This window comes from Bufo bufo, chromosome 2 (assembly GCF_905171765.1).
Source record: "Bufo bufo chromosome 2, aBufBuf1.1, whole genome shotgun sequence".
NCBI lineage: Eukaryota > Metazoa > Chordata > Amphibia > Anura > Bufonidae > Bufo > Bufo bufo.
Genome location: NC_053390.1, coordinates 202,815,813 through 202,842,180, shown reverse-complemented (window position 1 = coordinate 202,842,180; position 26,368 = coordinate 202,815,813). Strand labels below are relative to the sequence as shown.

Sequence of the window (26,368 nt, the reverse complement as noted above, 5' to 3'; positions counted from 1 at the left end):
GGGGTGTTCAATGTGGAATGTGTACTAGTGGGGGGGGGGGGGGGGGGGGACAGGGCTGAACTAACGATCCCCAGATGCAGAGGGGAACGGGTAAAAACTGGCACCTCTAGCCCCAGCGTGTGCAGGAGCTATAAACATACCCTGCTGCCCAGGGGCGTACATAAAAATCACTGGGCCCCATAGCAGGAATCTAAATTGGGCCCCCATTCCCCTTTTATAGCCCCTCCTTTTGTTCCATGAACTATTCTTGCTGCTGCGTTTTATAATTTATGCCATCAGGGCCGGATTGGGATTACAAAACAGCCCTGGCACACAAAAGAGGTATAATAGATGCAGTGTGTACAGATATATAGTATATTTCCTAGTGTTCTGATATGTGAGGTACAGGGTATAATAGATGCAGTGTGTACAGGTATATAGTATAAACAGCAGTGTACTGATATGTGAGGTACGGGGTATAATATATGCAGTGTATACAGGTATACAGTAGTGTAATATGTGAGGTACGAGGTATAATAGATGCAGTGTGTACAGGTATATAGTAAATACAGCAGTGTATTGACACCTCGTACCTCACATATCAGTACTGCTGTATATACTATATATCTGTACACACTCACTGCATCTATTATACCTTGTACCTCACATATCAGTGCACTGCAGTATATACTATATATCTGTACATATTGCATGTATAATACTGTGTAATATATGCAGTGTGTGTGTGTGTGTGTGTATATATATATATATATATATATATATATATATACACACACACACACAGAGCAGTGTATTGATGTGAGACATAGAAGGTATAATACTGTAGATGCAGTGTTTACAGAAATATGTGGTCAGTTATGCATTATGGTCACTGTGTGTGAGGTACATGAGGTAGTGGTCACTGTAACTGTCTGAAGCATTATACATGAGTGAGCAATGAGTAAAAACAGGGCATGGAGGGTGGGTAAATGATGAAAAGTGGAGGACCTCCTCTTACCACTCCATTTCAGTCTGTATGGATCAATGCAGAGCTGCTTGTGAACTTCTAATACTTGCTGTTAGGGGTTGAAGGACCTGTGATGATGTCATCACAGGTCCTGGCAGATATACCTTTGAAACCTAGGAACTACACCATTTTTGGTGCAGTTCCTTTGCTAGATTCTGCAGGACCTGTGATGTTGAAGATGATGTCATCACAGGTCCTGGCAGATACACTGTTCTAACCTGGGAACTACACTTTACACTGTGCAGTTCCCTTACAGGACCTCTGATGACATCATCAAAGGTCCTTTAGCTTTAGAAAGATAAACAGGAGCAATTAGGGGGCGGGGCCTCTCCTCCACTTCGGCCCCTCTTTCTCACGGGCCCCATAGCAGCTGCGTGGTCTGCCTATATGGTAGGTACGCCACTGCTGCTGCCGGAGAAGATATCGCCTCGGCTCTGGTATGTACTGCGCATGAGCGATCGCATACCAGAGCCGAGGCAGTGTTAGAAGAGCTGGAGAGGGGCGGGCACCAGAGGCTCTGATGTTTCGTTTACAGAAGCCTGTAAACGAAACATCATCACCAGAGCCGGCTGGCTGACGTCGGGGGTCACATGACCCTGAATTGAACTGGCCAAATAGTGAAAGATAGGTTATGAAAGTGATTTGAAGAAACTTTCACTGAACTACAATAAGAGCAATTAGAATACATTTATTTAACTCGGATAACCCCCTTTAAATACCTGACAAGTAATTTGTTTCTAAAGGGGGCGTTGCAGGAGTGCATGGGGATTTGATAGTGTCATTAGGTATAGAGTTTAAGGGTAAAATGTGCCACCCTTGCCTTGTGCTGGGCATCATCACTGTATGGCTGTATGACTTTTTTCAACACAAAAGGAAGGATGGCCTAGCAGGAGGGACAATGGGGGACAGTTTTACAAATGGCGCACATACACGTGGGTTCCTCCCTGCTGCGTCCCCTACCAGATATCTAAAAGGGACAGTGAAAAACAAAAGGTGGCAGATTGGCTGGTGCTGACCATAAGGCAGTCATTCAACGCTAGAAGCCTCTTCTGCGTTTCGGCTTTGACGGAGAGCCTTTTGGCGTTATACAGTTGTTTGCCCGCTCTGCTAGCTGTCTCTCCTGCAGTAAGATTGGATGGGAGATGTGGCCGAAAGTAACTCCGAAGGTACAATTTAGATCATTGCATATTTTCATCAAGGCTCACAAGTTTTCATTCTGGAGTGTGCTAATTGCCACTCAAAAAACCAACATTGTCCGTTATAAGGTCTCATGCACACGACCGTGTCGGTATTTCGGCCTGCAAACAACGCATGCACAAAATATGGATACCTTGCGTGTCTTTTTCCTCACTCCTATCAATTGAAAGGGCTGTGCTCGTCTACAAAAAACAGATCAGCATAGGACATGTTCTATAATTTGCAGAACAGAAAAACAGATCTGTGTGTATGGCCCCGCAGAAATAAACGAGTCAGTGTGCTATCTGAAAAAAATCGGTATTAAGCGTGGAAAATGGTCTCAATGTAAGACGGTTCGCAAGCGGTCTCACATTTAGAACTGGCACTGGAGGAACCGAAGTCATCTAGAGGCCTGTGCCTCTACATAACTTCATCGATCCACCACCAGTGCAGGGGCTTTATTACGTTTTAAATGATCCCCTAAATTCTGACACGGTACTGGTCTCAAATTCCCAAACCACTGAGCGCATTGATCACTATGTTGTCACCATTTGTATAAAAGTGCCCGATAGTCTCCCTACTAGAGGTTTTCTGCTGACCCAATGCTGCACTCCATGCACACCAACTAGAACGTGAAACTATCATTTCAAGATTTAGTTCTTAAATTACAACTGACGTCACTGTAGAAGATACTACATGTGGTACCCGTAAGTCTTAGATCCATGGTATTGCATGGTCATGTGATAGATTTGTCCTTAGTTCTACCACCAGACTGGCTCACATGGGTAGAAGTTCTGGAGGGCTTTCTCCATAGCAGAACTTGGCCACTGGATTCCGGTAGGTGTTTTCATGCTGTACACTCTAAGGGGAAGAGAAAAAAAGGGAGAAAATGGTACAGTATTACGGTATATTGTTAAAACCAACAGTGTAGTTCATACAATGGAAATTCCCACATGCATTTCGGTATGTATTCCAAGTCCGCATCCCCCAAGCTGCCTTAAATGGAAACGCCACAGAAAACGGTCACAGATTTTTTAAAAGCAGACTTGAAATCCACATCTCAGGGAAAAAAATAAGTGGCACGTGGCTTCTTGATGTGGTTTCAGTGTAGATTCTAGAGATTCCCACTGAAGGGAGCTAATCCGCGGCCTACGAAACTGCAAATCCACAGCAGAAATCAGAAGGCCAGCCTAGGATTTCTGCTGCGGATTTTGCTTGAAATCAGCTTTGGATTTTCAAGTTGAAAATACCCTATGCATTAAGATTGGAGACGGAACATTCCTGACACACGGCAATGACCGGGAGCACGCCATAAATCATGCGATCAAGTGAACCATTCTACAGACTAAATGGGACCTCACAGCACGTCGTTGAATAAAAACACCAAGTGAACCATTAGCTCTTATTTAAAAGTCACTAATTACAGGCAATTGGCAAGAAATGTATGAACAACATCTACTATGTCCAGGCATGGAAGAGGTCACCTGTGTGCGTCACACACATGATCCTACTGACTGGTACTAGAATGCCGTTTCACAATGATTTCTTTTTAGGAAACAGACATTTTGCACGGAGAAAAAAAAAATAATAAAAATGTCTCCATTTTGCATTAAAAGAGTTTTCTGAGATTTTAATAATGATGACCTATCCTTGGATGGAGGTCCGCCACCCAGGACCCCCGCCAATGAGCTGTTTGAGAAGGCACCAGTGCTCCTGTGAGTGCCCCTGCCTTCTCCGTGCTCACCAAGCACAGCGCCGTACATTGTATAGCGGCTGTGCTTGGTATCGTGCTGCGCCTAGGCCATGTGAGTGGTGAACATGTCGTCATTAGCCTTGAAAAAATTGTGAGAAGGCCGCGGCAGTGAGAGCTGTGAGCGCTGGTGCCCTCTCAAACAGCTGATCGGCGGGAGTCGGACCCCCACCGATCAGATACTGATGACCTATCCAGAGGACAGGTCGTAAGTAATACAATCTCGGAAAATCTTTTAAGATTCTTTTTTTACTTTTGTTATAGCTTGGTATGGAAAGAAAATTTTACTATAACTGCATTTTGATGCAATAGAGTCAAGTCCCCCGAGCGATGCAGGTATCTAACAGGAGGAGCAGCTCTTTCTCTACAGCAGGGACCAGCAACCTCCGGCACTCCGGGTGTTCTGAAACTACAACTCCCAGAATCCTCCTTTTACTTCTCTGAGAGTTACAAGATTAAAGGGGTATTCCCATCTTAGACAATGGGGGCATATCGCTAGGATATGCCCCCATTGTCTGATAGGTGCGGGTCCCACCTCTGGGACCCGCACCTATAAGGAGAACGGAGCCGGGGAAAGTTGTGGCTGGAGGACCCCAGGTTTCCTGGGGTCTGTCCACCACCAGGCGCAGCTCCCCACCTCTCCCATTGAAGTGAATGGGAGCGCACCACACATGCGCGGCCACCGCTCCCATTCATTTCTATGGGGCCGACAGAAATAGCAAAGCCAGCGTTCAGCTTTTTTCGGCGGCTCCATAGAAATGAATGGAGGGCGGCTGTGCATGCGCAGTGCGCCCTCCTCAACTTTCTCCGCTCCGTTCTCCTTATAGGTGCGGGTCCCAGAGGTGGGACCCGCACATATCAGACAATGGGGGCATATCCTAGTGATATGTCCCCATTGTCTAAGATGGGATAACCCCTTTAACCAAATAAGTTTGCATGCTGGAAGTTTCACAGTTTCACAGCAGCTGGAGTGCCGAAGGTTGCTGATCCCTGCACTAGAGGATCCCAAACCTCAAAAAAAAAATAAAAAAAAAATCAATGGGTGCCAACCAATTTCAAGGCGTGCGGCATAAAAAGTCACTAAAGACAACTACACAAAGGCCTTTATGTAATGACTAGTACCGGCCGATCGCCGCTGGCCCGGGCATGAGCACTGTGATGCCCATTGTTGGCAGTGACATCGATACATCTAGTGCACATGTGCCGGCTGTGAACTGCGCACTTGCGGTATCTCGGCCGGTACAGGGGATGACGCAACGGACTTACAGGGTGGGACAGGCAAGAGGCTGAGCAGCCTGGGCACCTACACCACGAACCCTGCCCATTGGAATCATGGGTAGTTGTGCTAGAGCCACATGTAAACACTGTGTAACGTCCAATTTTGGTGACAGACTCCCTTTAAAACCACAAGTCAATATGGTGGAAAGTCCTGTTTTCATTTTGCATATATATATATCACTGGAAATGAGTAGACAAATCCTGGTATCTCTGTAGAAGAACAGTGCAGCATGCCGCGCTACAGGGATTGTGTCTAATGCCCAAAGGAAACCGGACAGAATCCATTGCAGTCCATGAGATCTGCCCGCTACCGTTTGTCCCAGGTATCCGATCCGGCACTTCCGTTATTTTCCTTGCTCTACTTGTAGAACAGAACAGGACACCTGAAATGACTGGTGCCAATGTGAACACAACCTTACCAATATAAAATATTTACAGCTTGGGTGTGAATCCTCTTTAACCAGTTCAACACCGGGCCATTTACCCCCAATCTCACCAGGTGCATTTTCCATTATTTTTAGTACATGCGTCTTTGAAAGCCATTACTTTTTTTGGGGTTTTTATCACTTTAAAAAGGAACAAATGTTTAAAAAAAAAGGGAAAAATAGGCTGTTTTTAACATTTATTTATTATTTTGTTAATAGCACAACATACAGCTAAAATATATTTTTCTTTTTCTGTCTCCTTTTCGTAACGGTCATTTTGATACATGAGATGTATGTGTTGCTGGGGGCAGGGCTAAACATTTTTTATTATTATTTTTTTTATTTTGTCTTTATTTTAGACTTTGTGTCCCCCATGGACGTATATAGTCAACAGGCATTCAGCAAGCCGTTAACCTATATTTATATAATGACTGCTGAAAACACATTTAGATGTAAAGGCTAGGTTTACCCAGGGTTGTCCGATGCAGCCATTTTAAACATGTTCAAGTCATTTAACTATTCAGAGGCTGTGATCAATAGTGACCGCGGCATCTGAGCTGTCCGGAGGAGAATGCTCCCTCAAAGTGAAATAAAAGTTCTGGGTGTCAGAGAATATAGTCACACAAATTATTTTCAGTGGGAGGCTGCCGTTTATGGCTGCAACCACCCCAAGAGAGGACATGCCCTTTCTTGGTAAGATTGCGGCGACAAACTGTGGCAGCATGAATGACAACTTCTTCCTGCATAAAACGCTGTGTGAGCAGCCCCTTAATCGGCTACAACTCCTTACCTACTAAAACTCGGATTGAAGGAACCTCCATACGGTAAGAAATGGAGTGAACAGAGGTCCATAATGCAGACCTCAGAGTGATGCCATACAGGATCCATGCACATAGTTTGCTCAGATACAGTTATAAAGGTATTGGCAACACTTGTAACACATGGCGAAGGAGTGCAGATCGGGTTGTGTCCGGGTTCAGGTCTTCCCCAGGGGCTTTTTGTTCAGCCCCACAATTTTGGATTAGATCTTTTACCTGTGAAGATGTCCGACACTTGGCCAAGCACAGCTCGAAGTGGTCTTCTACTGCCATGAATAAATTCTGAAACCCCATCGCAGCTCTTTTTAAAAAACGTTCCAATATATGTTGCTGAGTAATGGAGAAAACAAAGGGATATTACTTTTACAATCAGAAATGATTCCAAGCACTTACATTAATAGTCAGATTACAGTCAGGTCCATAAATATTGGGACATCGACACAATTCTAACATTTTTGGCTCTATACATCACCACAATGGATTTTAAATGAAACGAACAAGATGTGCTTTAACTGCAGACTGTCAGCTTTAATTTGAGGGTATTTACATCCAAATCAGGTGAACAGTGTAGGAATCACAACAGTTTGCATATGTGCCTCCCACTTGTTACGGGACCAAAAGTAATGGGACAATTGGCAGATAAAAGGTCCATAAATCTACAGCAGGTGCTGGTCCCACCTATCTCAAGACCAGGTGCAGTTGTGTGCGGCCGGGAATGGAGAGGTGGCCCAGGCATGTGCGGCTCTCGCCATTCACTTCTATGGGATTACCAAATACAGACGTTGCAATAAATAATAAAAAGGGACATTTGAACAGACCTTGTTGGGCTGTAAGCAGCAAGACACGCAGTACTCGTAGACACTGCAGCATCCATTAGGTAGACAGCTCTCACAGTTATATTGTCTAGTACTGGCCACATTGATATTGCAGCATCCATTTGCAAGCAGTTCTTTACGTTCACATACATAACCTGTAAAAACAGATGGGCACAAATGAGACAAATGTTATATAAAAAAACGAGAGCACGAACTAAAGTAATAAAAGGTACAGAACCTGAGACTCAGCTATTCTAGAGATCATAGGGTCCCTGCATTCCAACCGGCAGCAATCACATATTCTTTCTAGCATATGTTTTAGATATGTGACAGGACCATGGAACAGTGATTGAGGTGGTCTACATTTCACCCAGGTCCTGTCCTATTCATGGTAAGAGCAGCGAGGGGTAGGAAAGCTAAGTGTCCCTCCGCTCCATTTAGGCAGCAATGGTCCCTTTGCAAAGGCGAACTGAGCAGCCAATTATCAGGAACGGACCATTCATCCCTAATAACTGCCTGCTGAATCAGCAATCACCTCCACTGTATGGGGACAAGCGATTGCTACTGCCATGCATACTGATCCATTGTTTCTGGGCAGCAGATGCCTCTTTACACAGGGCAATCTGCTGCCCAAAAACAATGGTCTTACTTTGGGTGACCACATCAGCGATGCTTTAACCCCACAAAAAAGCGTTTTTTCATTGACTGGCAGCCCCTTTACACAGGGCAATTATTAGGAAAGCCCTGGCCCGATACTGGCTCTGATTTAAGACCCCTTTGCACGGGGTCTGACAAGGTAGGTGGAATGATTCTGGCTTTGAGCAGCAAAGTGGAGATATGCTTGAAGACATTAGAGAGTTGAGAGGACGATGGCTGTCTGCTCCTTGGACAAACTGCTGCGAGTAAATCCAACCATTGTGGATCCTGTGCAGCAGGCTTAGTTCTCACCAACCTGAGGCAGAACGACAACTCCCAGCATGCCCACACTGCCTAGAGCAGGGCATGGCGGGAGCTGTAGAGCCGCAGGATGCCCATCCCTGCACTAGTTAGACTTGTATATAACAAGTGGCCAGATAGCTGAAGGTTTTATTCCTTATTGCTTACCTTTTACAGGAAGTGCCTGAAAAAGCAAAAAAAACGGTTGCTACATTTTACCTGCGTGCAGAGTGTTGTTGCTCCTCTATCCCAGGAGACAGCAGATGATACAACCCCTAGCCCGCATCTTTGCACATATATTCCAGGCTGCTTCTCCTCCTTCACAATGAAATATGTCACAGCAGTCCGATAGTGTGTTCTGTAGTCCTGAGAGCCCTTAAAGGGTTTGTATGACCTCAGCCATTGGTGGCATATTGCTAGGATAGTTGCAGAGCCCCCACAGTGAACGAGAGTGCACCGCGCATGCGCAGCCACCCTCCCTTCATTTCTATGGGAGTTCTGAAAATATCTGAGCGCGCTCGCTTCGCTGTTTTCGGGACTCCCATCGAAAGAATGGGAGAGCAGCCCAAGTATGCGCGGTGCATTCTCATTCACTTTGAGCGCCAAGTTGGACCTGCTCCTTTCTGACATTGATGGCTTATCCTATGTGTGAGGTGACACAACCCCTTTAAACACTCATTTAAAGAGAACCCGACACCACAAAGTGCAGTGCAATCTACACGCGGCATGTTACATAGCTGATTGATATATAGTTTGGTGGGAAAAGTTTCAACAAAACTTGGAATTTATGCATTTCAAGCACTGCTCTTTCTTTCAGTGTTACCAGCGAGTGACAGCTATCACTGCAAACACACATATACAGAATAGGCGGAACTCGCGGATAAGACGCCAGCGCCTTGGGCAACTGAGCTCAGAAAGAACTGACATATAAATGTAAATACCTATTTTGCAGATTTTTCCCCCCACAAAAATACATATTAATCTGCTCAGCTCCTTCTGCTCTACAACAGGCTGCCTGCAGATTGCTCTGCAGTTCATGGCGATAGGTTCTCTTTAACTTGAATTCTTACCGTGATTCTTTGGAATCAGCAGCATCTCCAGAACAGCAGGTTTGGCGAGTTGCTCCTGATGTGCAGAGTTTAGTACCTACCTGCTCCATGAAAATACAAGCCGTGACCTTGGGGTAGATACCACAGGACATCGTCAGAGGTGCTGTTGTGGAGGCACAATACGACGCCATGTACTTACCTAGATCATCTGTAATGAGGAGTTTGCCCTGCACAGAGTTGCGACACTGGTTACTGAGCCTGCTGCTGTTCCCGAGGTTAAACTGGATTTTCCACTGAACGTTTTGCCCTTGATCTCTGGTCTGAAGAAGAGTTCTGTCTCTGATGGTCTTCTCTTCCTGATGAAGGCATAAAGGATTGAAGATATCCCAATCAGTAAGATATGGGTGACACCGCTGTTTCTCATTCAAACCCAGCCCTCTTAGCAAGACCCTAGAGTAACCATCTACTACATAACGCCTATTTATCTGTATGGGCGCCAACCCATTCCACAGCTCACAGGTGGACACCAGAAGCCAACTGGCTGCCAGCAGGTGCCCATTGAGAAAAGTGTTTTACAGATGGGGCAGCTTATTTAAAGACACAGATTTTAGATATCTGTTGCTTGGGATGTTAATGGTACTCTGCAGCAAATCAGCAGGGACTGCCATCAGACAGGTTTGGGCTTTTTACGCCTCTTCTGGCAACGGTGCGGAGCATGGTGAGGATGGCAAGCCGTTTGGCTGATGCGATTTTATGTGGATCCTTTTAAAGGAGGTTTCTGGGACTTAGATACTGATGACATATCCTCGGCACAGGTTATCAATATCAGATCGGTGGGTGTCCGACACCCCAACCAATCAGCTGTTTCCGCAGCCTATGGCACCAGGAACTATGCAATGAACAGAATCTCCAGAAAGGGCCCCCAAAAGTGAAGGAGAGTGCACCACGCATGCACGCCATTCGTTTCTATAGGACTGCCTCCAGCAGAAGTTAATGGAACTGGTGGCTGCGCTTTCCATATATTTCGCGCTCAGCTATTTTCGCCAATCCCATAGAAATGAATGAATGGAGGGTGGCAGCGCATATGCAGCTGTTCTCCGCTCACTTTTGGGGTCCTGTTCTGGAGATAGGAGGTGTGGATCCCTATCCACAATACAACTTTTTTACACAGCGGTTTTCAAAATGAAGTAACTTATTACTCAGGTTGTATGCTGCTGAGGCCAGTGATTGGGTGCAGCAGTATATGGGACATCATATAACATCTAATAATATGTCACAGCTGTAGCCCGGGGAAGAAGACAAAGTGGCAACGTTGAAGCGGAGGAGGCTCGGGAAAGTAAGGGACGTTTTTGGTTATTTTAACAAGCTGCCAGTAGGTTACATCTATAATAAAGAAATCACTGAAAACAATCTGATATATTGATACCGTATCCAAATCTAATAAAAATTTACTGCCTGTGTGGATACCAAAACCAAAAATTCTTTATTCGTGATATATGTTAAAATCTTCACATGGGCATTGGTACCCTTTGTATGCCAGGCTCTAGTCACTGGAATGCTGGAACCCTTTATATTGTATGTCAGAAGGACTGCAAAGTCCTTGCATCCAACCTGACTGGGTATCATTCAGCATCCAGCGGTCTAGATGATGATTCATCTTATTAGGACTATTCTCTGGTGCCTAAATAAGTATCGATATAAATGTCGCTAGATCTTTTACATCTAATTCACTCTAGACGCGTTTCTCCAGCCACTGCTAGATCATCAAGAGTACAAGACAGGCTCAGCGACCATACCAGTGCCAGACGCGCGACCACTCAGTATCAGTTAAGAACGCGATAGTACGCGCGGCCTCTCACCATCAGACCAAGCTTATCTTGTATAGGCTCATGTCAGCAGAGCGATCGTGACCTCACACCACCAGAGGGGGCCACAGTTCATGTTAGCAGAGCTATTGTGACCGTTACACCACCAGAGGGGGCCACATTTGTCTCTTGCTAGGTGCTTTTGTAACGCTCTGAATTTGATTCAATGTGTCTAGGAGATGGTTACAAAAGACAACATGTCTAATGAACATCGCCAGACACAGTTAGTTGATTCTATACAAACAGAAATTGGTCGCTGAGCCTGTCTTGTACTCCTGATGATCTAGCAGTGGCTGGAGAAACGCGTCTAGAGGGAATTAGATGTAAAAGATCTAGCGACATTTATATCAATACTTATTAGGACTATTCTCTGGTGCCTAAAGAAGATTAATCATCATCTAGACCACTGGATGCTGAATGATACCCAGTCCTTCTGACATACAATATAATATTATAATATAAACTATATAAACTATAAGAAGACAACGTGGACAACGCTAGGGCTACATGGCGCTGAATAGTCAATGGTGATGCAATGTGACTGCAACAGTTGCAAAAAAATCCACCCATTTTGTGTGACTGTCACGTCATAGTCGCAGCATGTGATGCTGCGAAACCACTGACCATTATTCCAAAAAACAAAAAAGTTGCACAACTTTTCAGCAATAAGTGTAGTCCTCGCTTTGCTGAAAACGGCGTCTGAGAACACCAAAAAAAACTGTCCTCGCTGTAAGGTCCTTATAGCGAGAATGAAATACAGATAAGGCTACGTTCACGGTAGTGTTGAGAACCCGGTAGCCCGATCCGGTGGGCTGCTCCTGCAGAAAGGACGGCTTTTGGCTGGACGAAAACCACTGCACACAGCGGTATTTATCCGGCCGAAACCCGGCATTTATGCAGGAAAAGTGGTCAGATCACCACGGTATCTCATTATAGTCCACGGAGATCTGGCAATAGCAGACAGGGTAAGCTCTGGTAGCCTGATCACACCACTGGAATTCACATGCAACTGTGAACAGGGCCGAAAATGGGTGCTCGGACAAACCCCACTCCACGCAATCCGCACTCCAAAAGATTTTCAAGTGTTGGCAATTATGAAGTACTCACCTGCTTGAAGGTGCTGGTGAGAAAATAGATCAGAGAGAGGCCAAATACTATGCCCAGCACCCATCTCTTGCGCAGGATCTTCCTCCACACCATAGACAGCACCTGGACCATCCCTAACCCCCTGAGATATGGCGGATCTGCCTATAGGAACTATACTGTACCCTGCCGGTATACAGGCGGGTCAGTCTACAGACACGTCACACTGCCAAGAAATGTGCAAGCTCCCCGCACAATCCATACCACCGAGCACACACATAATGAGGTGTCCGTCACTCTCATGCTGTAGGGGGAGCCATTGTACAGCTTCCAGCACTCAGCCTCCCTTCACTACCATCTATGACCAGGCACTAAGGCTCTCTGACCCGCGATGTGTATGTGTATACGGTCAGCTCCCCCAATCTACGCTGCAGGAGCCATGTTATTGTTAGTGTGTGTGTACTATGCCCCGGAAGGGTTCCACGCGGCGGCTCCACTTCCTGTGCACGCGTCTTGTTCCCACGGCGACAAGCCAGGAACCCTCGGCACTGTCACGTGACCTGCCTCAATGACCCGGAAACCAATGACAGGGCGCAGCCGGCTTTCTCCCAATGTGGTGACGTCACCCGCTGTGCACTACCCTGGACCAGGTGAGAGGATGCAGACAGAGGATGTGTACAGTCCTGTGAGAGGCTGACCGCTAGGCGGGTGCATGGTTATCTACAGGGATGCGCAGGTGGCTGATCCACCGCCCCTGAGCTCTCACTGTGTCCTTTGGGTTCTTCTGACCCTTCCAATTCAAGGGCTTGCACAGGCACCTGACACCAGGTGAGGAGGGATGCTACTCCAGGCTGGGGGGCACTGTTGCCGTGGCAACCATCAGACTGGTCTTGTGAAGCAGCTGTCCCACCCAGCACGCAGTGTGAGACCCCCTAGGAGAGCATGCCTGCACAACCCCTGTAAACCTCTCTGCAAGGAAGGGGGCACGAGTGGCATGTCACTGCTGGGTCACATGGGGGCCAGTGACTTCCCATAGGGTCTTACGAGTTTCCTTGGGGTTCTGGTAGTTTTCGTGGCTAAAAGTTTGACTAAAAAGCAGTGGAAAAGGAAACACAGCAGTGTGAACAGGGCCTGAGTATTCCATGCAGGCGTATAGGTGTGCCGGAGATGGCTGCACTGTGTACATGGGGGTCATTAGGGCATGACAGTGTTTATCACCATCCACAGGGTAAGACCCCCCCACCAGTAACCCCCCTCCCCCTTCCCCGTTGTGTACTGAGGAGAGATGGAGTTGAAAGGGGTTCTCTGGCATTTTGTCCAATGAGTGTGTGGTGCTAACCTGTGGATGGAAGATGTTTTACACAGTACTTGGCCCCCTCGCTGCTCCTCTGCGGTCTCTCCCGCCTGGGTCCTGACGCTTCTTTTCCTGTTCAGCTGCATTGGCTGTAATTGACTATAATGCAGCTGAACAGGAAAAGAAGTGGCAGCACCCCGAGCGATAGAGCCCAGCATCGGGGGAGCAAGGGAGGGGAAGTAGTATGTAAAACTACTTCCCTCCACAGGTTAGCACTGTCAAAATGCCCATGGAACCCCTTTAAATGGCGATATGGTCACACAATGTCTTGTGGGACTGGATGCCATAACAAAGCGCTAAACCAAGAAAACAGCCCATTATACAATATTAAAACATCAAAATCAACAGATGAAAGCATCCATGTCTGTGGGGGAGTTGGGGAGATCGCAGGTGGCTGCATGGACATCTGTCTTATGTATATGACCTTTACACTAAGAACTTCATTTATTTATTTTTTTTAAAGGGATTGTCCAGATTAACAAAACATGGCTGATTTCTTCTAAAAACAGTGGCACAGCTGTCCGCAGGTTGTGTGTGGCATCACAACTCAGCCCCTTTCACTACCAACCGCACCCATGGACAGGTGTAGTGCTGTTTCTGGAACAAGGCGGCCATGTTTTTCTAATCCTGGAGAGCCCCTTTAACTCCCCTGCACTGATTTGCTATACCTGCTGTAATCGTGTGTTCCTCTGGTTCTTAGAGACCGCGCACTTACGGTTTTATATTGTCATCTCATCTTTACAGAGGACCAGTCTTGGGTTCTCGGACATCAGCCTCCAAAGTCCACTACATGAAGACCACCGATGTTCTCAAGACCTTCCAGCAAAAAGAGTGCTGCACAATCGCTGTCCCCATAGACAATACACTTTAAATGTATTGTTTGAAGGTCCTGAGGACAATGCAGAGACGACACAGCAGCCTGACGGATAACCCTCCTCCAGAAAGGTAAAATAAAGTCACGCCAGACAATGGCCCAGAGTTACACGCCTAGAATCAAAAAATTGGTGCAAGTAGGGTTTCTCCAATTATTTCAACTTGCTCAAAAGGGGGCGTGGCCTAAGATATGCCATTTGGCGCCATAATTGCAGCAGAATTGTGGTGTAAAATTCTATCTCAAGGTAAGCCAACCAATGGTTTAGAATGAGAAAAGTGTCTCCGTGCACCACATTGATCATCCAGCCTGAGCCCCTGTGATGGATCTGGTGCAGGTCCGAGCTTACACCATCTACAGGGTTAGTAAACCTGCCCCAGCCTGTTTTACTATAGCAAGAACATGGATCCAGTAGTTGATGTCTGCCTGCTTAATATTTGTAGTTGTGCAACAAAGCATATTCTACATTTTTCAAACCAGCTCCTGGATCTGAATACTTTTGTAATTGCAGGTAATTCGCTACACTGAGCTATTCAATAAACTATATCTGTATAGCGCCACCTGCTGTTTGTTCTTTTCCTTATTTTTTTTTTTGTCCACCTCATGGAGGTGGTCGCATGCGCTCAGTTTAAGGCCTCTTGCACGCGAACGCGTGCGCCCCGTGGTCGTGCTGCGGGCCGCAATGCACGAACACAGTCCGTGGGGCAGCCGCAACGGATCGCGGACCCATTCACTGTAATGGATCCGGCCGTTCCGTAAAAAGATAGGACATGTTCTATCTTTTTGCGGAATGGAAGTACGGGACGAAACCCCACGGATGCACTCCGTAGTGCTTCCGTAGGGTTCCGTTCCGCACCATTCTGCATCTACGGATTTGCGGACCCATTCAAGTGAATGGGTACGCATCCGTGATGCAGAATGCTCACAGAATGGCACCCGTGTATTGCGGATCCGCAAATGCGGTCCGCAATACGGCAACTGGGCGTGTGCAAGAGGCCTAAATCTTTGACTGCCACCAGCGCCAGCCCTATCTTCTGTTTGAAGCTGTCAGTTACAGGGAAAGAGCTATAGCAGAACGGCCACCTCCCTGGAGAAAGCCACTCCCCCTGAGCGGCCAGCCTAAGGCTACTTTCACATCTGCGTGTTCAATTCCGCTATTTGAGATCTGTCATAGGATCTCAATAGCGGAAGAAAACGCTTCAGTTTTGTCCCCATTCATTGTCAATGGGAACAAAACTGAACGAAACGGAATGCACCAAAATAACGCTGCAAAGCAGCACACTGTAAGTCAACGGGGACGGATCTGTTTTCTCCGACACAATAGAAAACTGATCCGTCCCCCATTGACTTTCAATGGTGTTCATAACGGATCCGTCTTGGCTATAGAAGACATAATACAACCGGATGCAGACGGTTGTATTATTGTAACGGAAGCGTTTTTGCAGATCCATGACGGATCCGCAAAAACCGCTAGTGTGAAAGTAGAACTATTGGAGCAATTCATGGGGAGATCTTGGATTCATGTGAAGTACAGGGCTGGTTCTAGCTTTGTTAGAAACAGATGATCATTAACTATATGATGTCTGATTTTAATTTTTTGAATTAATCATGGCATAACCCTTTTAAAGGGGTTGTACTGGGCTTAGTGTAACAGTCGTTTCAGTTCATTTTTAATGTGTAGGGACAGGGAGGTTAAACAATTTTGTAATATGTTTCTTTGTTCTAGAAAAGAGTCTCCTTAGCTATGCTGTGAGTGTTCTACTTCAGTCTTAAGTTCTACTGAGCGCCGAAGATGTCTGTGTGTAACATATATTCACAGCTACCACCCTTAAAACTTAGCTTTTAATATAAACTTAAAACATACAAAAAAGGACCCTCCAACATAAACCAAATGATAATTAAACAAAATAGAACAATAGCACTAGGTTGGTACTTGATTTTAGGGTTTGAAATGGCAGAGGTTGGGCCTAGTATTAAGCTATGGGCTCTCTCCCTATAGCTGACCCTATCGCTATTTATTCCCTGCCTATAAACGGAATAGCCGCCCGATAGGGGCGATCCTGTATCAGGAACCTCCTGGGTACCCTCGGATGGATATCGGATATGCGGCGTCCGATGGCCTCCCGGCGTCTGCAGCATGTATATGAGGCTCTGTACTGCTGAAAGACGCTGGGAGGCCATCGGACGCCGCATGTATATGAAAATACCGCCCCACAGATTGCATAGTCATCTAGTTGTAGTCTTCATATATGTACTGGGCCCCTATATATGTGTATATCAACTATAAGTCGGCTGAGATACCATTGGAGTACTACTGAGTCTCTCTGAGTACCGGACCCCGGCAACACAGTCTGTATTGGACACGATACTACAGACACGTCCCCTTGCACGTCACAATTCATAAGGCCAGCCGTAACTAGGTGGCTGCCACTACATGGAGATATCGGGTAAATTACCCACATCCGTGATACGCAAGTAGACAATCTTTTATCAATGTCATATATTATCAGCTTATATATTATTTAGATGCTAAGGCACTATTTATACCCCTATCTTTTTGTGTGTAATTTGTCCCCTGATGAACCCAATTACAGTAAGGGTGAAACACGTTTGGACGATGATGTCACCAATCTAGATGGCATCTTAGTGTTTTTTAATTAAAGGGATATTGATGACGTCAAACACTCTGTCAAACTATAAGATGGGATTTGGTGCTATCTGACAATTAACAATGTGTATCTATGATTATGATTAGGAGATTGATCATTGCATGACCTCTCTCTGAATCTTTGTTCTATAATTTTTTCATGGTATATTTGTTTTTCTGTATCTTTAGTCGCTAGCTATCACAATAACGATTAACTAATAGGATAGCATATGCTAGCTACCAGGGACATCCCTACTCAGGGCCATCCGAGGGTACCCAGGAGGTTCCTGATACGGGATCGCGGCTATTCCGTTTATAGGCAGGGCATAAATGGCGATAGGGTCAGCTATACGGAGAGAGCCCATAGCTTAATACTAGGCCCAACCTCTGCCATTTCAAGCCCTAAAATCAAGTACCAACCTAGTGCTATTGTTCTATTTTGTTTTTGTTTAATTATCATTTGGTTTATGTTGGAGGGTCCTTTTTTGTATGTTTTAAATTTATATTAAAAGCTAAGTTTTAAGGGTGGTAGCTGTGAATTTGAGAATTGGATTTTGCCACCTTATATAAATTAATACAGTCCTGATGAAAAGTTTAAGACCACTTGAAAAATGGCAAAAAATCATATTTAGCATGGCTGGATCTTAGCAAGGTTCCAAGTAGAGCTTCAACATGCAACAAGAAGAAATGTGAGTGAGACAAAACATTTTTTGAGCATTTAATTTAATGAAAACAACGAATAAACTGAAACAGGCAGTTTTTTCAGCTGATCAAAAGTTTAGGACCACACCTCCAAAAAAAAAATAAACCCCCCCCCCCCCCCCCCCCCCCCCCCAAAACAGAAATCCAACTTCCAAACATGAAGTCAGTAATGAGTAGCTCCGCCGTTATTGTTTATCACTTCCAAAATTTGTTTCGGCATGCTTGATGCAAGCGTTTCCATGAGGTGAGTGGGAGCATTTCTCCAAGTGGTGAAGACGGCCGCACGAAGGCCATCTACTGTCTGGAACTGTTGTCCATTTTTGTAAACTTCCCTTGCCATCCATCCCCAAAGGTTCTCATTTGGATTTAGATCAGGGGAACACGCAGGATGGGCCAAAAGAGTGATGTTATTCTCCTGGAAGAAGTCCCTTGTCCTGCGGGCATTGTATACTGTCGTTACCACACAGACGAGGGCCCTCAGTCATGAGGAAGGCTCTCTGCAACATCTGGACATAGCCAGCGGCCGTTTGACGCCCCTGCACTTCCTGAAGCTCCATTGTTCCAGTGAAGGAAAAAGCACCCCAGACCATTGTGGCGCGTAGAAAACATCTCAGGTGGGATCTGCTTGTCATGCCAGTAACGTTGGAAACTATCAGGACCATCAAGGTTAATTTTTTTTTCTCATCAGAGAATAAAACTTTCTTCCACCTTTTGAATGTCCCATGTTTGGTGCTCTCTGGCAAAGTCCAAACGAGCAGTTCTGTGGCGTTCAAGAAGACAAGGTCTTTGAAGACGTTTTTTGTTTTTGAAGCCCTTCAGTCTCAGATGCCGTCTGATGGTTATGGGGCTGCAGTCAGCACCAGTAAGGGACTTAATTTGGGTCGAGGATCGTCCAGTGTCTTGACGGACAGCCAATTGGATCCTCCGGTTCAGTGCTGATGACATTTTTTTGGGTCTTCCACTTGACTTTTTTGTTCCATAACCCTCAGGATCATTTAAGAAATTCCAAATGACTGTCTTACTGCGTCCCACCTCAGCAGCGATGGCGCGCTGTGAGAGACCCTGCTTATGCAGTTCAACAACTCGACCACGTTCAAAAAGGGAGAGTTTTTTTGCCTTTGCCATCACAACGTGTGACTACCTGACAGAAAATGACAATGAATCCACATCTTTGCACAGATTTGGCCTTTTAAAGGCATGTGGTCCTAAAATTTTGATCAGCTGAAAAACAGCCTGTTTCAGTTTAATCGTTGTTTTCATTAAATTGAATGCTCAAAAAATGTTTTCTCACTCTCATTTCTTCTTGTTGCATGTTAAAGCTCTACTTGGAACCTTGTTAAGATCCAGCCATGCTAAATATGATTTTTTGCCATTTTTCAAGTGGTCTTAAACTTTTGATCAGGACTGTACCTACAGACGGGTTATAGTCTGAACTGTGAAACTGTGTGTAACATATAGAAGCTTCCAGCCTGCCTCTTGTTATTTACCCCAGTCCCTGACTATGTACATGTGCCCTAACTATCACTACCCCAGTCCCTGACTATGTATATGTGCCCTTACTATCACTACCCCAGTCCCTGACTATGTACATGTGTCCTTACTATCACTACCCCAGTCCCTGACTATGTACATATGCCCTTACTATTACTACCCCAGTCCCTGACTATGTACATATGCCCTTACTATTACTACCCCAGTCCGTGACTATGTACATGAGCCCTAACTATCACTACCCCAGTCCCTGACTATGTACATGTGTCCTTACTATCACTACCCCAGTCCCTGACTATGTACATGTGTCCTTACTATCACTACCCCAGTCCCTGACTATGTATATGTGCCCTTACTATCACTACCCCAGTCCCTGACTATGTACATGTGCCCTATCAATCACTACCCCAGTCCCTGACTATGTACATGTGCCCTATCAATCACTACCCCAGTCCCTGACTATGTACATGTGCCCTTACTATCACTGCCCTTCTGCTTTTCTGATTTGTTGCCCACACTAACCATATTCTACAAAGAAACCTCTTTCCCTAATGAAGTATATTACAAAAATGTCTATCCTCCCCGTCCCTTCACTATATTATAAATAAACTGCAATGATAGTTACACTTTAAATGGGGTATTCCAGCTTTTAGTTATTGATGGCCAATCCTCTGGATAGGTTATCATTATGAGATTGTTGGGGGTCTGACACCCACATCCCCAGCGATCATCTGTTTTTACAGCATGAGAAACTAAACAGTGGACAGATCTGGAAGCAGAAGACTTTGTCCACTGTGTAGTGGCCATGTTGGCATAGTGCAGAAGGGCAGGGCCCTCACTCCTTTATTTTTAACTATTGATTAGTTTGTCTATGTGACTGTGACGTCTGATTTTGTTTGTACATGAACCCTCCTCGGTTGAATAGGAGCTGAGCTGCTGTACACTGGTACGGCCACTACACGATGGACAGAACCTTCTGCCTCTGGCTCCTGAAAATGGCTGATTTGTGGAGGTGTTGGTTGTCCTTACCCTTACAACCTGATCTTGATGCCCTATCTGTAGGATAGGTCGTAAATATCGAATAGTTTGAATACTCCTTTAAATATTGATTAGCTGTCCTCAGTATAGGTCATCAGTAGTCGAACGGTAGGAGTGGTGTTGCGGCCTCTTTATACTATGCCAAGCATAGTATTGTACGTTGCATAGTGGTTGTGCTTCACGTTGCAGCTCAATCTCATTGACTTGAATTGGATTGATCTGCAAAAAGATCATATGAGTAATGGATGTGACATCAAAGGCTGATGAAGAAGCCACGGCCCTTCCAACAGGTGATTGTTGGTGATGCTGAGAGTTGGAACCCCATGATCAGATATTAAAGACCAGTCCAGACGATCGTTCATCGATATTTGTCCTGCACAAATGCTTTAAAAAGGTTTCCTGAAAAAGATAATGATGACCTATCCTCAGGATAGATTATCATTATCACATCGGTGGGGGTCCGAGTCCTGGCATCCCCACTGATCTGGTGTTTCAGAAAGCTGCGGCGCTCACCGGAGCGCCGCTTTGAAAAGGCAGCGGCACTCGCAGTAGCGCTGCAGCCTTCTCTCAGCTTTCGCTAGGTTGAGTGACAACACGTTCATCGGTTACATGGTGTAGACGCAGCTCAGCCGCATAGAAGTGAATTTGGCTGAGCGCGATACATGGCACAGCCGCTATACAATGTACGGTGCTGTCCTTGGTAGGCAGCGAGAAGGCCACAGAGCTCACAGGAGCACCGGTACCTTCTCAAACAATTGATTGGCGGGGGTCCCGGGTGTCAGACCCTTAGTGATCAGATACTGATGACCTAACCAGAGGATAGGTCATCAGTATTAAAATCTCGGAAAATCCTTTTAAGCTACTGGATAGCAAGCATCTGCACTGGCATTCTGTGGGCTTTCGCTCTGGTAGACAGGATTAGCGGACGCAGTATAGAGGCAACAACAAGTTCTTTGGATCAAACAGTTCAGTGTTTTATTCACACGTTAGGCAAGTGACAAAACAAGCAAAAAGTCCCCTTGCGGTGTTGGTGGTAATTCACACCATGCAGCAATTCTGCCTCAAAGAATGCTTGACCATAGCAGCACCAGCCTGTTTTCACACCAAACAGGTAGCAAGCCTTCATCCAGACACAAGGCTCCCAGATCCCAGCACAGAGACCTGGCTTCTGAGCCCAGCTGCCTATTTAAGGACAGCCAGGTGCTGCCAAAACCCGGACCGGCATTTAAAATCCGGTCCGGTATTAGAGCTCACCTGGCTGTAAATCAGCCCAGCAGCACATGCTGGGAGGAAAATACCTGTTTTCCCAGACCAAACCTCTCACTGTGTCACAGTGCATACAATGTGATATTACTGTCCAAACAAATCCATAGGAACCATTATCATTTGCATGGACATTAATAACCGTACATGCAAACCAAGTGTATTTGTGTAGTTGGTAGAGAAGCAGCAACGGCAGGAGTTTTAAGGTATTTAAAGGGAGTTTTCACATAAGTAGTGCTTTTCTGTAAGAAGTCAGTAAGGGCACAAGTGACTTCTATGTTAGGACAGACCAGTGACAACAGACGGAAGTTGGATTTCACTGTTTCTTATGTTTCTCCCACCACTTTAGGAGTCGAGGTCAGAACCTTAGTGCTGATACAAGTTTGGAGGATGGAGTATTTAATGGATTAAAACAAGACCCTCCTTCCTCTCAGCATTTGTTCTCCAGTTTAGCTGGTCTCCAGCCTGGTCCCATCACTGTGCAATCTGGTTTAGTTCTGGGCTCTACAGCAGGAGGAGCTGATGTTTTCATCCAGATGCCACCTCCAATTAGAGAAGAAGCCAGTGGACGCTCGGAGACCAGCACCTTCTCTCACCATCACCATCATCCCCACCACAGGCAGCAGCCCCAGCCACCAGTCCACCATCAGCAGCATCATTTCCAGCACTCACATTCCAGGCCTTCACTGCTGCATGCAGCTACAACCGAACGTCACCGGGAGGAGAACAATGAAGAAGCTGGCACTCCAGCACCAGCACTGTCTGAGCTCCGGGCCATAGTTTCCTGGTTACAGAAGGGACTGCCATTCATTCTTATTTTACTTGCTAAAGTCTGCTTCCAGCATAAACTGGGTGAGTTACCTCTGTTAACATATTATCACTTCCTGTATAGGTTCTTTTATAGAGTACCACCAGTAATAATACCCAAGGAGTCTGTCAGCAGTTTATAGAATGCTAGACTACTGCCAGCAGTGTGTAGGGGTTTCGGAGAGCAGGATGAGATTCGTTTTGTGGAACTTTCATCAGGAGTAGGGTGAATATAAAGTTTTATTCTTCCAGACTCTGCTCTTGCAAAGGCCCGGGAGGTGGAGCTTGACTGTGAAGTGCTCTCTGCATTGGGCTGCTTAACAGCCCGTTCCCTGTACTCTGAGTGAGAGCTGTAGTATGTAACCAGGAGACCACTACAGCTGTCACTCAGAGCAGACAGGTAGTGCTGTGAAGCAGCTCAATGAAGAGAGCACTTCACTGTGAACCCCCACCTCCTGATCGCTTGATGGAGCAAAATCTGGCAGAATAAAACTTCATATTTACACTACTTCTGATGATAAAAGCTCCACAAAAGGTATATTTGTACTGCTCTCCCCATGGCCCTACCTAGTGCTGTCAGCAGTTTAGCATAGTTGTATTTGCTGACAGACTCCCTTTAAAATACTGTTCCACAGAACTTCCCTAGATAGCTTAAATTCATAATGTATGAAATTCTGATATTGCATCTCAGACCCTGTCTATGCTCAGTGAGAAATAGGAGGCTGTCATAATCAGTACTGGACGTCTACACTGTGGTTCCTGTTATAGTTAATAGGTTTGCAACAGAGACATCCATACTAAATACATATGACTAAAGGCACATTTAGACTTTCAGATGAGCAGCAGATTGTCGGAAAGGAAGCGTTCCTTCACACCAGTCGCCTGCTTGTTAAGTGGAGGAGAACGCTGCGTCTTCTTGCAGCAATCTCCTCCATAGTGTGAGGACAAGCAATTGGTGCTGCTATCGCTCGTCTCCATACAAAATCATTGCTCCTGGGCAGCAGAGTGCAGTTTAGACAGCACGATCTGCTGCCCGGGAACGGTGATTGAGGTGCCTGCACCTCCCATCATTTCACCCAATGAACGAGCGTTGGACAGGCAGATTATCGGGAAGAGTGTTCGTAGAAAAGTGCATTCCCGATAATTGGTCCCAATATTGGGTCGTCTAATTCCAGCTTTAGTGGGAAGAGCAAGAGCCCTCACTCCGTCTCCTTTTCTCAATTTTCTACAGTGTCGTCATGACCAGGTATGTGCTGTAATATTAAAGGAGAAGGGACCGGCTACAGAGATTAGCTTCCTGGTCTCAACATACTACTTTATTATTGTGACTGGAAAATGTCCTAATTATGTAAATTATGGGGCACATTTATTAAGATTGTAATAAAGGCCCATAGCTGGCAGTGGATCTGCCAAAGTTTTGAAAAGGCGCAGACCTCTTTAAAACTTCATCGTATCCAGCGCCAGTTCTAAATGTAGAACAGTTTCCTTTCTGTCTTACATTTAGACCTTTTTCTACATCTAAAAGAGGCGTAGAAAATAGTAAATCAGACCGGCCGGCAACCACGCCCACTTATTTAGACCTGGCATAAGCGGGGTAAAATTGCAGATAGTGGTGCAGCTAACCGTTATGCCGCCATCTACACCTAAGGGTACTTTCACACTTGCGTTATTCTTTTCCGGCATAGAGTTCCGTCCTAGGGGCTTAATACCGGAAAAGAACTGATCAGTTATATCCCCATGCATTCTGAATGGAGAGCAATCCGTTCAGGATGCATCAGGATGTCTTCAGTTCAGTCTTTTTGACTGATCAGGCAAAAGATAAAAACCGCAGCATGCTCAGTTTTTTTGGCCGGAAATAAAACCGGAAGACTTGCCTGAATGCCGGATTCAGCATTTTTTCCATAGGAATGTATTAGTGCCGGATCCGCCATTCAAAATACCGGATGACACCGGAAAGACGGATACAGCATTTCAATGCATTTTTCTGACTGATCAGGCATTTTTAAGACTGATCAGGATCCTGATCAGTCTTACAAATGCCATCAGTTGGCATACGTTTTGCCGGATCCGGCGACGGAACTGCTTGCCGGATCACTCTGCCGCAAGTGTGAAAGTAGCTTCAGATTAATAAATGACACCCTATGTTGAAAAAAAAAAAATGACGAATGTAAAATACTGAATGCAAGAAACAAAGTTAGACCAGCAACTTCAAACAATACGAAAAACGGGATTCAGGTGCACGCTACCATGGCTGCAATGTTAAAGCAAACACACTGCCATGCGCAAAGACACATGCAAACCCTGGGAACATGAATAAATGTAAACTGCAGCACTGCTATACTTACTATAGTAAAATTAGAAGTTCTTTGTGCAAATTTTTTTTATTAAAATTGTGTTGGTCCCATCTCCCAGCAATAAGGTGGCTTCCAGCAGGTGGAATCTCCACCGTCAGACTGACCTCTCCTGGGCTATTGGCCTACAACATCTCCAGATCATGTAGAATCCAGCTATGTGATTCTCTGGTATAAAGCACTAGGCAGATGGTCGAGAGGTCACGGTCTAAATGGAGGCAGCTACTCCCCCAAATGTACAATGCAAAAAAGAAAGATCAGCCCCCCCAAACAATATGAAAAAAGGGGTTTAGGTGCACGCTACCATGGCTGCAATGTAAAGGCAAACAAGGACTACAAGTAGCAGCACACTGTCTTTGCACATGGCAGTATGCTGCAACTTGTAGTCCTTGATGTAAAATACCCTTTAGGCCCCCTGCACACGAACGTGTGCTTCCCGTTGCCGTATTGCAAACCGCATTTGCGGATCCGCAATACACAGGTGCCGTTCCGTGGGCATTCCGCATCACGGATGCGGACCAATTCACTTGAATGGGTCCGCAAATCCGGAGATGCGGAATGGTACTGAACGGAAGCACGGAACGGAAGCACTACGTAGTGCTTCCGTGGGGTTTCGTCCCGTACTTCCGTTCCGCAAAAAGATAGAACATGTCCTATCCTTTTGCGGAACGGCCGGATCGCGGACCCATTCAAGTGAATGGGTCCGCGATCCGCTGTGGCAGCCCCATGGACTGTGCTCATGCATTGCGGCCCGCATTTTTCAGGCCGCACCACGACCACGGGGCGCACACGTTCGTGTGCAAGGGGCCTTACACACAGTAATACTTCCTGCTCTCAGACACAGGCACCCCCCATATGTCGTACACTGCTTTGGTAATAATCTGGCAGAAATCTGATAATATTGTAAAAGAGAAGCCTCCATGGATTGTTTGTCATGATAAAGTCGATTCCCACTTTTGAGGGGAGAAAAACAGTTTTAGGCCTCTTGCACAGAACCGTATTTTTGCGGATCACACATGGACCTATTCATTTCTATGGGGCGATAAAAAATGTGGACAGTGGACAGAGATCGTCTGTGTGCTGTACGCATCCAACGTGTCCTATTGTCCATTTTACGGACAAGAATAGATAATTCTAGTGAAGGGAGTGAAAAAACTTTTTTTTTTTTGCAGATCCCTGTTTTGCGCACCACAAAATAGATATGGTCGTAGGCATGAGACCTTACGGTGACAATACTCATTAGATTAATGTCAGATGAATCCCCAGAACCGTCTGACCATCTAATGTGTATGGGCCGGGGCCTCCAAACTGTCCCTGATGGCAGATTTAGGAGAAAAGAATGATCAGGCTGTTGGATTTCAACATGCCTTATCCTTTAGTTTTTAGGGGAGATGAGCTGCTGCCAGAGATGTGTGGCACGTGCTCAGGGTGTACATTGGGAGGTTCGGCCGACAGGTATCTGAAATGTATGGCTAGCTTTAGAGCAAGTATATTACTTCTCAGTCTTGGACTTTTTATATTCATTCGTGCTCCTTGGGCCTCATGCACACGACCCTTGTTTTGGTCCGCATCCGAGCCGCAGTTTTTGCGGCTCTGATATGGGGCCACAAAAGATGCGGACAGCACTCCGTGTGCTGTCCGCA

General features: G+C 45.8%; 2 protein-coding genes across 3 annotated transcripts in view; one reads left to right on the top strand and one right to left on the bottom strand.

Moving 5' to 3' along the window:
* Positions 1-889: 889 nt before the first annotated feature.
* SPRING1 (SREBF pathway regulator in golgi 1) lies at positions 890-12,677 on the bottom strand. Of its 2 annotated transcripts, XM_040416039.1 has the most exons (6): positions 12,226-12,677; positions 9,453-9,609; positions 7,272-7,423; positions 6,670-6,783; positions 2,951-3,043; positions 890-901 (listed from the first exon to the last, which is right to left on the bottom strand). In XM_040416039.1, the coding sequence occupies exons 1-5, from the start codon at positions 12,334-12,336 to the stop codon at positions 2,960-2,962; spliced, it is 618 nt and encodes a 205-aa protein (XP_040271973.1). In that variant the 5' UTR covers positions 12,337-12,677; the 3' UTR covers positions 890-901; positions 2,951-2,959. The 2 variants fall into 2 exon arrangements, with proteins under 2 accessions (XP_040271973.1, XP_040271974.1); XM_040416040.1 differs by lacking the exon at positions 890-901 and having other exon boundaries at positions 2,360-3,043.
* Positions 12,678-12,713: 36 nt separating this feature from the next.
* Positions 12,714-26,368, top strand: part of RNFT2 (ring finger protein, transmembrane 2) — a 92,546-nt gene continuing 78,891 nt past the window's right edge. The window contains exons 1-3 of the mRNA XM_040416038.1: positions 12,714-12,851; positions 14,300-14,500; positions 21,917-22,419. Coding sequence (XP_040271972.1) covers positions 14,427-14,500; positions 21,917-22,419 — 577 coding nt within the window. The 5' untranslated portion in view covers positions 12,714-12,851; positions 14,300-14,426. The remainder of the gene's footprint in view (positions 12,852-14,299; positions 14,501-21,916; positions 22,420-26,368) is intronic.